General features: G+C 37.6%; 2 protein-coding genes across 3 annotated transcripts; one reads left to right on the top strand and one right to left on the bottom strand.

Annotated features, from left to right (window-relative positions):
- The first annotated feature begins 330 nt into the window (after nt 1-330).
- Atac3 (Ada2a-containing complex component 3) lies at nt 331-9,105 on the top strand. Its single transcript, XM_073083707.1, has 12 exons — nt 331-631; nt 1,466-1,535; nt 2,441-2,623; nt 3,463-3,653; nt 4,094-4,290; nt 4,412-4,714; nt 5,273-5,323; nt 5,402-5,487; nt 6,412-6,571; nt 6,946-7,253; nt 7,685-7,849; nt 8,496-9,105. The coding sequence occupies exons 2-12, from the start codon at nt 1,476-1,478 to the stop codon at nt 8,664-8,666; spliced, it is 1,875 nt and encodes a 624-aa protein (XP_072939808.1). The 5' UTR covers nt 331-631; nt 1,466-1,475; the 3' UTR covers nt 8,667-9,105.
- A 2,617-nt stretch (nt 9,106-11,722) lies between these two features.
- Nucleotides 11,723-16,267, bottom strand: LOC140750020 (uncharacterized). 2 transcript variants are annotated; one of them, XM_073083308.1, is made up of 6 exons: nt 15,669-16,267; nt 15,186-15,330; nt 14,402-14,640; nt 13,795-14,062; nt 13,069-13,218; nt 11,723-12,491 (listed from the first exon to the last, which is right to left on the bottom strand). In XM_073083308.1, exons 1-6 carry the CDS (start codon nt 16,123-16,125, stop codon nt 12,467-12,469), a joined length of 1,284 nt encoding a protein of 427 aa, XP_072939409.1. In that variant the 5' UTR covers nt 16,126-16,267; the 3' UTR covers nt 11,723-12,466. The 2 variants fall into 2 exon arrangements, with proteins under 2 accessions (XP_072939409.1, XP_072939411.1); XM_073083310.1 differs by having other exon boundaries at nt 13,795-14,059.
- Nucleotides 16,268-16,481: the final 214 nt, after the last annotated feature.

Here is a 16,481-nt window from a genome sequence, read left to right as displayed (position 1 = left end):
ACGTCAGTGCCATGCCATGACGTCAGATAATTAAATGTCGTAAAAGTGAGACGTCACCGAGCCATGAACTAAATATCATTGTCTATGTTCTCGGAAGAAAATTATTCTATGTCAATCACAGACTTGATGCACAAGTTCGACAAACTTTTCTGTGTGATAGTTTTCGGTAACATTCATTTTTTGCGAGTTTTGTGGTATTCTAAAACTCGATTATGTTTACTCAAAAGTATTTATTTCTTTGGCCTAAACAAGATAAAATAGATAAACGAAAAAGGAATACATGGTTTTTTACTTTAAATGTTGTCTATGATTTATTATTCAATGCTACCAACCCAGCATTTTGAAACTAACCTATAATTATTTTAAATAATAAAATATAAGCTATTTTCTGTAGGTAATTTCTAAACATTACTATTGATTATTGCAAGAATAGCACTTTTATCCATATTATTATCTCTGTTAATTGAAACTTATAACAAAAATAACTATTAAAGTTGACATTTATTTTCGCGGTATCAACTGATGACTTAACTATTGCACTAGAAAATGTGAATACTTTGTTGACGTTTACATTTTTAGTGAAGTTTATTTATGAAGAAAATGCACATCTAAAGGGTATATTACGACACAAGTAAGTGCATTTAATAAGTTCTCTGTATGAAAAACAAACAATGATCTATTACTAGATTAACTTCCGTTATGACAGGAAAAGGAAGTGTAAGATTAGAGATCGAAAAAGGTATGGTGGGCTCTTGTCTCCATATCCTTATCCTGTTTCAAAGTATTCGATTTGTTTGTATATATTTAATTTGAAGACGCGCGAAATGGAAAATTTAACATTGTTATAATATGGACACGATCTCTATTTCATGATTTGTCAATACCTTTGCACAAAAATATTTTGTAACCTTATGCTGCTCAATATACCTATGGACTGCATACTATTTTTAAGTGCCAAATTATATGAGCACTCATTACATGAGTAATTCATTTTTAGGCTTAACTTATGTTAATAAATGTTTAGGTATTATAGTTAAGTATATTAGGTATTTGTTTTATTCCTATCTTAAAAGTATATCAAGAAAAAGTAGAAACATTGCTACTGATTTTCTGTTTTCATGCATTTCAGTAAGTTGTTAAAATTTATTTCAAATAAGTTTAAATACTCTTAAATCAGGTTAATTATTGATTAAGATTGATGAACTATGAATGCAAATGACATATTATTTATAACTTTATAGCATAACTTAAAACAAAAAATACTTGGAAATTCATAGGGTATCACAATTATTAAGCAATAAAAAATATTATTCATGCAATGTATGTGTTTTTTTAATACCATTTTAAAAAAATGATTTTTTTAGAAATGGACTCAGCTCAATATAATATAGAAATAGACTGAATGTATTAGGTACTCCATAATTATGTGTATGATAAATCTGATCTTATGAATTTGATATTACAGCAGAGCCAAGATGACGTCAGACCTTTGCGAGGAGGATGTAGTTCAGATAGCATCACCACAAATACTAACTGTAAGAAGTTTTATGATCATTCATACTAGTATAATATTAATTATGGAAGCTATGATGATGTTAAGTGATCACTTTTATGTAATGAACGTCTCCCACTAACTCAATACGGGTAACACGGGGAACTCTGGTTACCCTGAAATACCTTAGAACCCTAGTTTTGAGGATATCCAATTATGTGTATAATATTCTGTCAATTTATTTAAACCTGTTAATTTGCAAGTAGAAAGTATAAGAAATATATACTACCTTATCCGGATAAATATATTTTAAAACCAAATAAAACATTGAACATAGCATTGCCAGGAGAAATAATTTTAAAATAGTCTTATGGCTTGATAAGCTATTGTTGATTATTTATTTAAGTACATATTTTCATGATTAGAAACAATAGGTACCTGACTGCTTATAGATTGAATGAGATTATCCGGTATTGTGGATCTATGGGAAAAATAAATTCCAGATCTAGATATAAAACCTAAATAAATGACAAATGTGTTAGCCATTTAATGGCGGTCATGGTGTAATTTACGCGGTACAATGTCAACACGTGCAGCTAAGTGGTGCAAAAACACAAAATCGAAGAAAAAGTGCGGAAAAATATCGTTTCGTTCGTAAATGATCTAAAAACTAAATTTTTTAATATTTTTCAAACACGAAAATAGATGACAGTGATAATTTCTATTGTCAAATCTGGTTACATTTTCTTGTTAGGAGTGAGTAATCTTTACTAATCTATGGTCGCAATATATTTTTGTTTCTCGATCTGCGATCAAGACTAAGTGACTATGAATATATAGTAACTATCAATATGGGTATTACATTTAATACGTATTAAGTTTGATTATACGCGGGTATTGAATAAAGATTTTGTGTGTTTAAAACGGGTAAACGTTGGTTATCGGTAGACGGAGGCGCTGCCGTCGCCGACGGGGTCCGCGGGCCCGGCGGGCGCGGGGTACGCGTCGCGCGTGGCGGCGTCGTCGGCGGCGGTGGAGCTGGGCCGCCGCCTGCTGCTGGCCGCGCGCGCCGGCGACACGCCCACCGTGCTCGACCTCATGGCCAAGGGCGCGCCCTTCAGCACCGACTGGGTGAGCTCCACTTGCTTATATGTTAGTCCTACTCGAGCGAGCCAACTAGACTAATGTCAAACGTAACGTCACTCGTAACCTATGTGCGTACCGTTGGCAAAAAAATAATGACTTGTTGTGAGATATCGATTTATACCTATGAAATGTAAATTTTAATAAATTTATGTCTAATAATTTATACTTTAACGACTGTTACGAAAAGTAATGAGTACAAGAAATCATGTAAAACGTCAATCTCGCAATATCATTGTTCGCTCTCCGCTATGAATAGTCTTATTTATCCCCATTTAGACGCTGTCTTAGCACACAGCACAGTCAAAACTTAATAAATAACGTACTAAATAACAAAGAAACAATAACTATGTACACTGTAATCCAGAAATTATTCGTGAATTGTGAGAGTGAGAGTTTAGCTGCGAACAGTACTAAGATGTGATCGGGGCATGGGGCGGTACTCGGGGAGTAAGGCCACATTCTACCCGTTCGTCTAGTTGGCTTGGTCGACTTATATAAGGATTATTATTTTGTCAAATAAAGAAAATACATTTAGAAAATAAGTTTTACTTTTTGCTTGAAAATAATATGTGTGTGTGTGATTATTCTTGAAAATGAAGTTGATCTTTGTTTATTGACATTAAGGTTTGCGGGACCTGTGTTTTAAATAATTTGGCCAATGAAGCTGTCATTATGTCCAATATTCGTTCAAGTTCATTCCGTTCAATCACCTTATCTAAGTACAACTTGTCACATTTTCAAACATATCGGGATGAGCTTGACTCGTCATGCATGCAAACAATTGCGAGACATAGTTTTTCTATAACGTATAAGTGTACCGGTAGCTGGGCACGTCCCCGCTGCACCTGGCGGCGGCCAACGCGCACACGGAGACGTGCGCGGTGCTGCTGCGCGCGGGCGTGTCGCGCGACTCGCGCACCAAGGTGGAGCGCACGCCGCTGCACATCGCCGCGCACGCCGGACACGCGGACGTCGTGTCGCTGCTGCTCGACCATGGCGCTATCGTCGACTGCAGGTACTTGTACTGATTTTGAGATGATTCGCGTAAGCAGGAGCGTAGCGTGCTGACAGTGGAGGGAACGGTTTTGAGGGCCATTATTGGAAGGTAACAAAATTAGCTGCTCATATTTTATAAAGCATATTGGACATAGGAAGATCTGTCGGTCCCTGAAGATGGAATTGAAAACTTTGTATTGCTATCTTATTGTAAAGCCCCTGTAATCATGATATTTAAAATATCACCGAATGTTTTAATACTTCTAGAGCAATACTTGAACAAGAATGAATGTGGTAAATCGATAATATTACTTATTTACCTTGAAGCTTTAAATATATAAAGGCGGTACCTACAGTCTACATAAATAAATATTATTACTTAGAATTTTATCCTATTTGTAGATTTCATTCCAACACTTGTTCAATAACATCGATTATATGTCAAATGTGTTTGTGCAGGGACATGTTGCGCATGACGCCGCTGCACTGGGCGGCGGCGCGCGGCCACGCGGGCGCGGCGCGCGCGCTGCTGCGGCGCGGCGCCGACGTGCGCGCGCGCTGCAAGTTCCGCCACACGCCGCGCCGCCTCGCGCTGCGCCACCGCCACCTCGAGCTGGCCGCGCTGCTCGAGCGCGCCGAGGCCGAGGCCGACGCAGGTACGCTCCCGCAAGTTCCGCCACACGCCGCGCCGCCTCGCGCTGCGCCACCGCCACCTCGAGCTGGCCGCGCTGCTCGAGCGCGCCGAGGCCGAGGCCGACGCAGGTACGCTCCCGCAAGTTCCGCCACACGCCGCGCCGCCTCGCGCTGCGCCACCGCCACCTCGAGCTGGCCGCGCTGCTCGAGCGCGCCGAGGCCGAGGCCGACGCAGGTACGCTCCCGCAAGTTCCGCCACACGCCGCGCCGCCTCGCGCTGCGCCACCGCCACCTCGAGCTGGCCGCGCTGCTCGAGCGCGCCGAGGCCGAGGCCGACGCAGGTACGCTCCCGCAAGTTCCGCCACACGCCGCGCCGCCTCGCGCTGCGCCACCGCCACCTCGAGCTGGCCGCGCTGCTCGAGCGCGCCGAGGCCGAGGCCGACGCAGGTACGCTCCGAGACTTTACCAAACTAAACCGTAAAGGTCCCACATAACCCCGTGTCGCTCCCACGGCACCGAATACCTTTTGAAGGTGTCCCTCTCGAAAAAAAAACGTACGGTCCGCTACAAACTGCTAGCCGCTCCGAACATACGAACGAGTCGCGTCGCAATAGAAAATTGTAGCAGGACGATGACAGTGCAGGACCCCCCCGGCGCTCTCCGCTGCCCGCTCTCGCCCACGGGTACATAGCACATTTAGTGTGCCCTTACGTTACAGAGTATATGCTAACTAAACCTCAGAGCAACAACTTCAGAGCGGACCAGTAGTTTAGCGCGGACTATACGCACCCCTAGTATACTTCACGCCACTTTACCTAAAAGGTAAAGGATAAAAGCTTTCAGTCTCATACATATGTTTCTACACTTTACATGAATTATCTTTGTGTAAATATACTTGAATGTTTCTTGTAGTCTAAACTGAAATAAACTGAAGTTCGCCTATACCTATAATTTATTTATTTATTTTATTTTATTATTTTAAATAATAAATATTTTTTGTTTCAGAACAAATGGCGGAAGAAACGAGAAAGACTTTAAGCGTGGAAAGCTTAACCAGTAAGAAAGTTTACATGATTTATGAGACTTTTCCTATATAAAATATGTAGAATAAAAAAAATAATTATAATATTTCAGAAACTCCAGAAATTAAAATTGAAAAACCCAAGATAAAACTACAGCACGAAACAATAAAACAGCCAAAACTAGAACCCACATTAGAGGTAACTGTGTAGTTTTAAATGAAAATATCATTATAAGATCAGATGATTTTAATTTTAATAGCTTTTTTAATGTACTTGTGTTGAACTATGTACATATGAGGGTGGTAGAATCCTTTGTGGTTCGACTCCGGCAGCACCACCGCCACACCTATTTCTGCCTCATGACAACAGTGTTGAGCGCTGGTGTGTTCTGGTTTGAAGGGTAAGGGAGATATATTTTTCAGAGCAGTCCAGCTTAGTCCTCAGGGGACCGATTCTCAGACCTACTGAATATGCATATAAAATTTGGTGAAAATCCGTGAAGTCGTTTCGGAGGAGTACGGTAACTAACATTGTGACACGAGAATTTTATATATAAGATAATATCTATACCTTGAATTATGTTGTAGCTATTGTATCTTTTCTGTCTAATGCAATCTTTTTTGCATATTTTATTAATTTTTATCGTGAAAATTGTGGAGCGACAACTGGCCGCAGGTCGAACGCCATATAAAATGGCCAACTTAGTGGAGTTAGCTTTTAAAAAATTGTAACGTTTCGATACACGTGGAGTTGTCTTGTTTTCGAATTGCGATTTACTTATAGAATTTTTATAATTCAGGAATTATTATTTGGGAATCACGCCCAGGATCGTTTACTATCAAAATAATTAAAAAAACATTTTTGACGAAAAGTGGAGTTGGCTGATTTGCCAATAAGGTCGATTAATTGATTGATGGCTGAGTTCGACTCATTTCGCGGTGTTATGCTGCAGCATACTTGTCAACATTTTTATGTTATTGTTTTTAAATTATTATTTTTTTATACTTTGTTTTAGGTTTTATCGTGTTTAATTATTGTATCTTTTTGCGGTTGTTTATTTTGAATGTAGCCAACTTCCGCGAATAAATGATTTTATTGTTATTATTATTATTATATGTAAAGGCTGGGATCGGAGCGGAGGCGGGCGCGGCGGGCGCGGCGGCGGGCGCGGACGCGGCGGCGGCGGCGCTGCTGCGCAAGCACGGCATCACGCTGCTGCCCACCGACGACGGCAGCACCGTGCTCAACGCCATCCAGAGCGGCCGCACCGTCGTGCTCTCCGGTAACCATAGGAAATACTTCCAAACGATCTATGTTACCAATATTACTTAGTTTTACTTCCAATCTCAGACAGTGGTCGGGTAAAGTACGATATACAATACGAGTGATTTTACTTTAACCATATAAATATAATGATGCTATAAATTAATATTTTTTTTCTCTTTATTGGTTTACTTAACTGGACGTAACACATTACAACGAACATAAGTATATGCTACTTTCCAAAAACTGACTTTTTAGTGGTAAGTCATCCTAGGAGTGAACATTACATGCATTAGAAAATTTTTGATTACACTTCAGAAATAAAAAGTAAATTCTTAAAAATAATAATAATAAAGGTTAAAATCAATATACTTAAATAATGATGTTATGCAGACGCAGGTAAACTGATGCTAAAAGAAAGCGGGTGTTCATTGAGCATGGGCGGCGTGACGCCGGTACCAGTGACCGTGGCGACGGCGGGCGCGGGGGCGGCTGGGAGCGAGGCGGCGGCGGGCGGGAAGGCGAAGGGCGTGGTGCTGACGGCCACGCCGGTGCGCACGCCGCCGCACGGCGTCAAGGTGTTCAGCGTCAACAACCGCCTGTTGCTACCTGCCACCGCCGCTACCACCGCCACGACCACGGTTACCACCACGCCACACAAGATACCCGTTAAGAAGATCATCGACCCGCACGATTTACAGGTTCATTTCCACTCCTATTTTAACTTAATCAGAGGCAAAATATTTGGAAAATTCTGTCTCGTTAATTAATTATAAACATTAATGTTATCCATAGGTATAGATATCTCATCGCCTCGTAATTGAAGGAAGCCAATAAATGGCTTAAGCGGCTGACAGTTCTGTCAGCCATTTAATGGCTTGCATGGTGTAATTTACGCGGAACAATGCCGACATGCGCAGTTAAATGGTGAAAAAACACAAAATGAAAGAAAAAATGCGGAGAAATATAGTTTCATTCGTAAATGGTCTAAAAACTACATTTTTCTAATATTTATCAAACACGTAAATAGATGACAGTGACGTCGAACGAATTTCAATTGTCAAAACTGGTTACATTTTCTTGTTAAGTTACATTATCTTGTTACATAACGTTTACTAATCTACGTTACCAGCAAATGAAGTTCGTGCAGCTGTCGTCGGAGGCGGGCGGGCGCGCGCGGGCCGGCGTGCGCGCGCGCCGCCCGCCCGTCAAGATCATCATGAACAAGACCAACTTCACCAAGCTCATCGCCAACGCCAACAAGAGCGGCCTCATCTCCCTCAACAACGGCGTCGAGGTGGGCACTACAAGTTTTTGTAGCTTTTAAAGAAAACAATTTCACATTGATTGATTAATTTTCGATACTTATTTCAATACGTTTTTTACTTGGTAACAAATATTAACAATGACAAACGCTTGCTAAATAGAACTACAGTAAAAGCTCCTTATTCGTGCTTCCTTCATTCATCGAGTAAGTACATCCATACTAATAAAAGGATTCCAATACCTATCCAACTCAATATCCTTTGTTAATGCCGTCAAATGGACTAATAAAAAAAGTAAAATACATCTAATTACTTACGCCGAGGACTTTGACATAAGCCGCCTTGGCCGGGATAGTTGTTTTTGGGAATGTAAACTAACAGAACGAAAGCCATCTTATTACTCAATGAATAGCCTTAGCCAATCAATTATGTCTAAGCCTTAAGATAATTAATCAAAATGTTCAAAAACTAAATTAAATTGATATTTTTATATATCTGTTTTTTTTTTTCACCTAGAAACATATCCCCTATAATCCCATATAAATTACCATTCCATATTCACGGTTTCTGTATTCGCGGCATATTTATGGAACACATATCCCGCGAATAAAAAGCTTTTACTGTATTTCAATTCAGCATGTCAACAATGCCATTAAACTAAAACGTTTCCGCACGCAGGTGACAAATATGGGAAATGTGTCGAATGTGAGTGGGGCTAGCGTAGCGGAGGAGGCGGCGGCGGAGGAGGCGGGGGAGGCGGGCTGCGCGTGCGCGTGCGCGGGCGAGGTGCGGCGGCTGCGCGCCGAGCTGGCCGCCGCGCGCGCCCGCCTCGCGCGCTACGAGCCCTGAGCCGCAGTGCAAATATGGACCAGGATGGAACCTCCCGACAAGGCGTTCGAAACGGCACCCTCGCACGAGCGTGCACGTCGACGAGGCCCCTCGGCGGTTTTCGCAGTGCTGCAGTAGCGAGTGTTGCTTTAAAACGAGTGGCCCCGTTGCTATTTGTTTGCTGTTTATTTCCGCGATCTTTTTAAAAATGACACGAGCGTATTGCGTGGTATCCGGCTGTTTGAATTCGGCTTCATTAAAACCGAACTTATCCTTTTTTAAATTAATTTTTATGCTTATTCATTTCTTTGATTGCTTTAATTTTACTCATTTGTATGCTACCGCCAAAACTCGTTATAGGTTAAGCCGTAATTAATAACAAATTAAAGATCTACAAAAAGTCAAAGTAAGTTGTATCACAAGTTGGATCAATTCTACAGTTTTCCGTATTTAGAAGTACAGTGTAAACTCTATATAACGACACTGAAGGGACTGTGCATTTTATGGCGTTATAGAGAGTGGTCATTAAATGGAGAGAAGAAAAATCAGTATTAGAAAAAGAAAAAGTTTATTTCAGTTTAGTGTTAGTAGTTATGTACATAAAAAAGAATCTTATTAACGCTATTGCGTGTAGTCTGTTATTTTTGTCTGACGTCTTTTGCTGCACCATTAATTTTGTTGTATTTTTTTAATTATTTTATTCATATCTTCTGATATTGAGGCATCTTGGTGACAAAGGAAGTATTTTTATGTATGCAGTGTGCATGATGCCGACAGTCGAGTTTATTGCGGACTAGGATAATAAAGCGACAAAAGAATGTACACAGGTTCGCAGTTTTTACTAATTTTAGCAACTTAAAAGGTACTTTTTACTAAAATTAACTCAATTGTGGTCGTTATTGAGAGTGGGTGTAATGCTATGTAGAGTGTATCATTGTATGGAATACAAGCTTAACCAACTAAGCTAATTGTTTTCGACGCTTTAGAGAGTTTGTCGTTAAATCGAGTGACGTTACATGGAGTTTACACTGTATAATAATAATTATTATCGTATTTTGCTGGGATTAACCGACGCCGTGAGATTACCTACTTATATTATTTGTAAATTGCATAGTTATTGCAGTTCAATTGATTGATCATAATAGGACAGTAAATGCTAATATAAAAATGAATAACACTATTATTAAAAAAATGACAACCTTATTACTTCAATGGTGTATAGGTAATTATTTATCAACTAGGGTTAGTTTCCATACTGTTCCATATTTGTACTGTGCCTGAGCCATGTTGCACACGATTGCCAAGGTCCGATTTTTGTTCGACAGTCTAGTCATAAAATCATCGAAAGTTGTTTTAGGACAAAATGAATGTTGTTATTCAATTTTATCATTTTCGATATATTATTTACCAATATCATGTTAAAAATTAATGAACGATTACGATAAATCGGCTTCCAGTTATATAGCTAGACTTTTGTTCAAGTACCGGATTTTACAACATGTACGTCGCGACAGCTCGAGTACGAACAAAACGAACTCTGTAAATTGTAAAAATGTAGTGTGCTGTTTGAAGTTATTAAGTATGAACTACAATTGTGTGCGTTGTGTGTTAAAATAAGGAATATTAAAACGTTGAAATACAGATCCAATCTGATACCTGTTTGTGGTACGTCACATATTAATATGAAAAAAAAAGACTGAATGGACTTGGTCAATGGGTGCCTGCAATTTTACAATATTTTAAGTCTTTTTAAAAACACACAAATTTGTGTATGGCGATACGTGCTTTTAGGTAACTTGTACAACAAAGAAAATGTAACCTTTCTCTGTAATTTAATACAAAATTACTATTTCATTAACAAGATTTATTTAAAAATTAAGTGTATGAGAATAATTTTGGACAACTAATAAAAAAATAATAACAAATTAATAAAATTAAAGGGGTGAAGTAACGCAGGAAAAAATATATAAATTTGATCAATTATTATTTTGCGACATACACCACCTCCTAGTTGGACCTACCTACAAGATACTAATAATTTAAATAGAAAGCTTGATTCTAGTGAGTACTATTTCTTATTAGAAATATTAATATTTAATTAATTATCAAAAGCAATATTAACAGTGAGAAGAATGTTTCACATAACACAAATAAGATAAGTGTCTAAATATAATTATATTTTTGTAAGGTAATACTAAACTTAATTAGTTATTAATAAAACTAAACATGCATATAAATATCTCTTGGAATATAAGTATGGTAAGTCCCTTAGATTATGGATTTAAAAAAGTAGATGCCATGGGCATCTGTCTCTGTGATTGTAACTTTAAAGGAGAGTTGAAAAAGTCATTAGAACATTTTACACGTTTTTTCATGTACACAAATATACCTCAATTTGATTAATGTATATTTTTAGTAAACAAATTCACATATATTCAATCAATAATTATTATGTACGGGAAGGTAAAAAACACAGACCTGAAAAATGTTATGTCATTAAAATAATTATCTTGTTTGTGATATAAATCCTTTGACATGGCTTTTTTGAGCAGGTTGTTGTTAGCCCAGTGCTATAGTGATTATGTGTATCAGTTTGCCCTACAGTGTTTTATAAGATGTATCATTATTTTAAAATTATATATTTTAGTTTTTGGTAAGCATAAGAATTAAAAACATAGTATTTAATTACTGAATGACATTTTTACAACTTGCCACTTTTTTACGTATGTATAGATATACGTATGTATAGAAATATAGTCGTAATTCAGAGGAGAAAGAAATATTGTTTGCAATGATAAACAATCATCATAATAGGCAATTAGATTTTCTTGTTATGTGGTTAATATGTATTATGGTTTTGAGAATGAATGTGTATGTTTGTACGAATGCAGAGTTTTTAAAATTAATCGTGCATATTACTGAATTGCTTCAAAATTAATGTCATCATCATTTCACAATTTTGTTGAGAAAATTAAAAATAGCTGGAAATGAAGTGAACTTATAAACGAAAACATATAATATAATTTTAATATAGTCATTATTATCTAGTGTCTGAAAGATGTGAGAAAATAAAACTATTTTTATAAAAAATACTTCTATTTATTACTTTAATAAATAAAATTATTTTATTTATTACTTATTGTACTTACCTATGCAGTGATTTTCTTACATCCAGTTATTAATTTGTAGTTTTTTACAAAGTCAAAAAAATGTTAAAAAACAACTTATTACTTATAAATCATCAGATAATGTTTGGTTCGTAACACAATATAAAATACACTTTGTGAATTCATGAAATGGATTCATTTGAAATACATGATATTGTCAGTATATACAAAACAAAGATACCAATGCTACACCTATTTCTGTGTTATACATAGTGGTGTACTGCTGTGTTATCAAGGCAATCGAGGTATACATATAAAGGCATTAAACCTCCAATTAGTTATGTTTACTTATTGTAAGTTCAACTATCCATCTGTGATGTTAATTCCGGTAGGATCCATTTTTTTGGGTGTTGAGAACATGATATACATGAGTGGTTGTGACCATTTCTCAGACGTAAGCCAGTTTACTACATCTATGACGTGAATAGCGAAATTATTATAGATCCTTATAAAATAAAATTTCTTGCCTGATACATTTTGCCCTTATGTTTCATTAGCTACATAACAAAACTTGAGAGTCTGCAGTCACATTTTCTTACCGTTAAACAGCTCTTAACTCACTTAATCCCACTCAAAATGCAGTTAACAACACAACACAATTTCAATAATTCAAAGTCAGAGATTCCAGTCACGATTACTACACTAAGCTTGTTACTAGGTGTTGTCCCGGCGTTGTGACCTAAAATAGAAAACAATTCATGTATTAAAGTCAAAGTCAATTTTATCTAGAACTTATTACAGATATTCTTTGGCAGTTGTGGCGACTAAACACAAGAGGTACTGCCTATTTGTTTTTTTCATATATTTGAACCTGACTATAAAGCAGACGTGCTACCTGATGGAAAATAGGTAACCAGAGGAGTCGCCAATGCATCGACGGCTTTGAAGGAGAGCTCTTTTTTGAATAGCCCCATGTCATTGCGCTCCGGGAATACCTCGGGAGGAAGTTCATTCCACATCTTGCACGTCCATGGCAAGAACGTCCGTGCAGTTATTTTTATTAATCTTATATATAAAATTCTCGTGTCACAATGTTAGTTACTATACCAAAACGGCTTTATCGATGATCACCAAATTTTACATGCATATTCAGTAGGTCTGTGAGTCTGTTACTATTTTTCATACCCTTAAGTGATAATGGTTGTTCACCCTTAACATTTTTTTATTTATATGGCAACACAACCTTTTCCGGGTCAGCTAGTAACTTAATCATATTTAATTAAAAACTGCATGTTTAAACTGCATAAAAATTGTACCTGGCTTGCAACACGTCGCGGAATTGCGAAAGAATTGCGTTCTCCCGCTTGGCGCGCTCCTCCTTACTGAAGGCCGCCAGCGCGCGTTTCTCATCCGCTGAGTAGATCTGGTTCTCTTTACGGATTCGCACTGCCTCCATGCGCCGATGTCTGAAATTTTAAATCTTATTTTAATAACAAATTCAACAAATCAAATCAAATCAAAATTTTATTTATTCATAATGGGTTCTTTACAGAGCACTTTTTGAAAGTCAATACAACTACCACCACTTCACAAGGTGTTTCGTTATGGAGAAGAAGCGGCGAAAGAAACTCCATAACACACATCTTTAAAAAAATGATTTTTACAATGTCAAACTTAACCTAATGGTACATGTGTAGCAGAAACTACTTCAGACCACACCATTTTGTCAGTCAAATAATCACTAAGTTTATAGTACCCTTTTTTACATAGCATTTGTTTAGTGACATGTTTGAACTTTTTTTCTGTGAGATTCAAAATGTGGTCAGGTATTTTATTGTAGTAGCGAATACAGTTACCCATGAAAGACCTAGCCACCTTACATAATCTATGTTTAGGAATTGCTAATTTATTTCTATTTCTAGTATTAAAGTTATGGTGGTTACTATTTTTTTCAAACATTTTTCAATAATAAATACAACTAACTTTTATGAAATGTACTTTTAAAAACCATTATTTATTAAGAGTTTATGTAAGTTTCTTACCTGCTTCCACTCATAACATATCCTACAGACTCGTAAGCGGCTATTTCGTCTGAAGTGAGTCCTATCTCCCCTCTGCGCGGGATTCGCTTGCCCTCAGCTACGTACGCCGCCATGGCCGCGCCCTCGCCGGGCAGCAGCGCCCGCCCGAAGTCCTTGTGACCGAGCGCGGGGCCCACGCGCGGTGTCGGCCCCACCACTTCAGTAGATAGCTCTTCATCTTGTCTTTTGGATTTTGCAGCATCAATGGCTTCTTCAATTTCATGTTCTTCTGGAAATACATTAAAATGTGTCATTAATAAACTTTGGAGGATGGGTGATAATTTATTTAATTCTTTTATTTGTTAAAATTGTCTTTATGTACATTCATGATATGAATTTCATAACCACATCATACCATCATTTAGCAATCGAAATTAACTTGTGATTGCAATGGCAAACAATGTTAAGGTTTAACTGTAATTAAAGTATGTCAGCCAACCACTTGACTACTTAAGTGTGGCAGCCATTAATACATTGCTACAATCCAGTCAAGGACATCACATGCTTATGCTTAACCTGAATTAGTTTATGATGTCCACTTGAGATAGAATACAAGTGCTTTACTCACTTCCTTTTTCCACCCAGATGTCTTCACTACTGGTACTGCTACTCTCGCTACTGGAACTCCGTGACTTCTTCTTTTTGGCCTTTTTTCTTGCTTTCTTGGCTTTCTTAAGCTTTTTCTTCAACTTTTTCAGTTTCTGCTTGGTGTCCTCTTTGTCTTTATCCTTAGACTTTTTCTTTTTCTTATCTTTATTCTTATCTGATTTGTCTTGATTCTTCTTTGGAGAAGGTTCCTCTTCTGAACTGTGAATGCATTAATACTGTTATATCTTTTTCTATTTAATAAATTAATTCTAGTTGTCTTGATTTCAAATAGGGTGGATGTTACTGATACACATGAGTTTATGTATTATAAATACTTCCTAGACATAATTGAAACATGTGTTATCATATTACAATAGACACATATTATTATCTTATCTAATATTAAACAAAACACAGTTTTATTAGTAAGACATGTTGTGTATGTATAACATGAATTAGAAGCTTAGGTCTATGTATTTCTAGAAATTGAACCTTGAATCTTTTGTATGTCCGAATAGTTCTATGAGATTTTATCAATTAAAAATGAAATCAAAGCATTATTATAAAAACAAGAAACCTGACTGTTTAAAAATTGCCTATGTTACTCCAACAATTTAAATATATCCAACACTCATAACTTGAAATCATCAAGCCTTTTGGGCTGCAGACCTTGACAAAGAATAAATAATAAAATAAAATAAAAAATATATTCGAAAAACATTATGTTCCACAGTTAGGCAAAGAGGTTTTCAAGTATAACTTACTCTGGGTAAGGTGGTGATTTTCCCCACACAGAGGAACTGGGAATTTGTCCAATCCGTTCCCTCTGTTCTCGCCTTGCATCTAGAAACTCTTCCTCCTGTGGTTTATAACGATTCTTAAATGCAGGCCCCTTGCTTCCTCCTAACCCTGGAAGTTAGGCAAGTTACAATTAATAAAATTAGATTTATGATACACACATATAAAACATGTACTATGTAATAATTTGCATGATCTCAACAAAGGTATATTTAAAATGATAGTGCTATGGGGACTACATAAGGCATAACGGTTATGAACTCTAGTAAACAATATATTGCATACACAAGCATTATTTCATTCTTATACTTACTTAAAGATGGTAGTCTTTCTTTAAAAATTATGGTTAAGTATGAAGTGTCCTAAAGTGATTTTAATATCACATGGATTAGTAACAGTTGATACATGTCATGTAATTATTCAAACTAAATGAAAAATCTTTAACAAACCTCCAAGTCCGCCGCTACTGAATTCCCTGTAAGAGCTCCGGCCCCTGTTTCCATTGTAACTGGACTCTTGGTCCCCTCTGCTATGATTCCCTTCCCGCTCCGTACTGCGTCGCTGTGAACTAGACTCTCCATACTTGCGCGTGTCTCTCCTGTCTCTGCTGTCTCTTTTACGTTCTCTACTTCGCTCTCGTCTAACACTTCTGTGGCGGTCACGACTACGGCTTCTTTTATGGTCGGAGCTACAACTTCTGCTTCGGCTCTTACGATGGTCTCGACTGCGACTTCTTTTCTGTTCTACGCTGCGGCTTCTGCGGCGATCCCGACTGCGCCGTCGACTGTTCTCTCTGCTGCGACTTCTGTTCTTATCACGACCACGACTTCTGTGGCGTTCTCGGCTGCGACTCCGACTTCGGTGTCTGTCGACGCTTTGTCGGTCACGTTCACGATCCCTACCCATGTTTCAAGGTTGTAAACTTGTAATTTGCATCAGTTTTCGCATACAACATGCAAATAAAATAACCTACATTAGTGTAAACTCTGTAATTAACATACAACAATATCAAATAAATCCGTTTGACAGTTGAATGACTTACCACCTGTCAGTTCTATGTCAGAAAATAAAACGTCACTTTTGTCACAGACGGACACAAATTTCACAGATATATATTTTTTTGGAATGACCATAGATAAATCCTAGATTGACCTTAAACGTAATAATAATGTATAAGTAATGCTGAAGCTTCACTTGGCGTAAGGCGTAATAATAACGTATAATCACCATCTTCATCAACTCGTTATTTTCACAGTGTTGAA

The sequence above is a fragment of the Epargyreus clarus genome, unplaced genomic scaffold, assembly GCF_041222505.1.
Source record: "Epargyreus clarus isolate Ecla_fem2 unplaced genomic scaffold, WU_Ecla_fem_2.2 ptg000019l, whole genome shotgun sequence".
In the NCBI taxonomy this organism is placed as follows: Eukaryota; Metazoa; Arthropoda; class Insecta; order Lepidoptera; family Hesperiidae; genus Epargyreus; species Epargyreus clarus.
The sequence above is the reverse complement of the archived record's forward strand: the minus strand, read 5'-3'. Positions and strand labels throughout refer to the sequence as shown.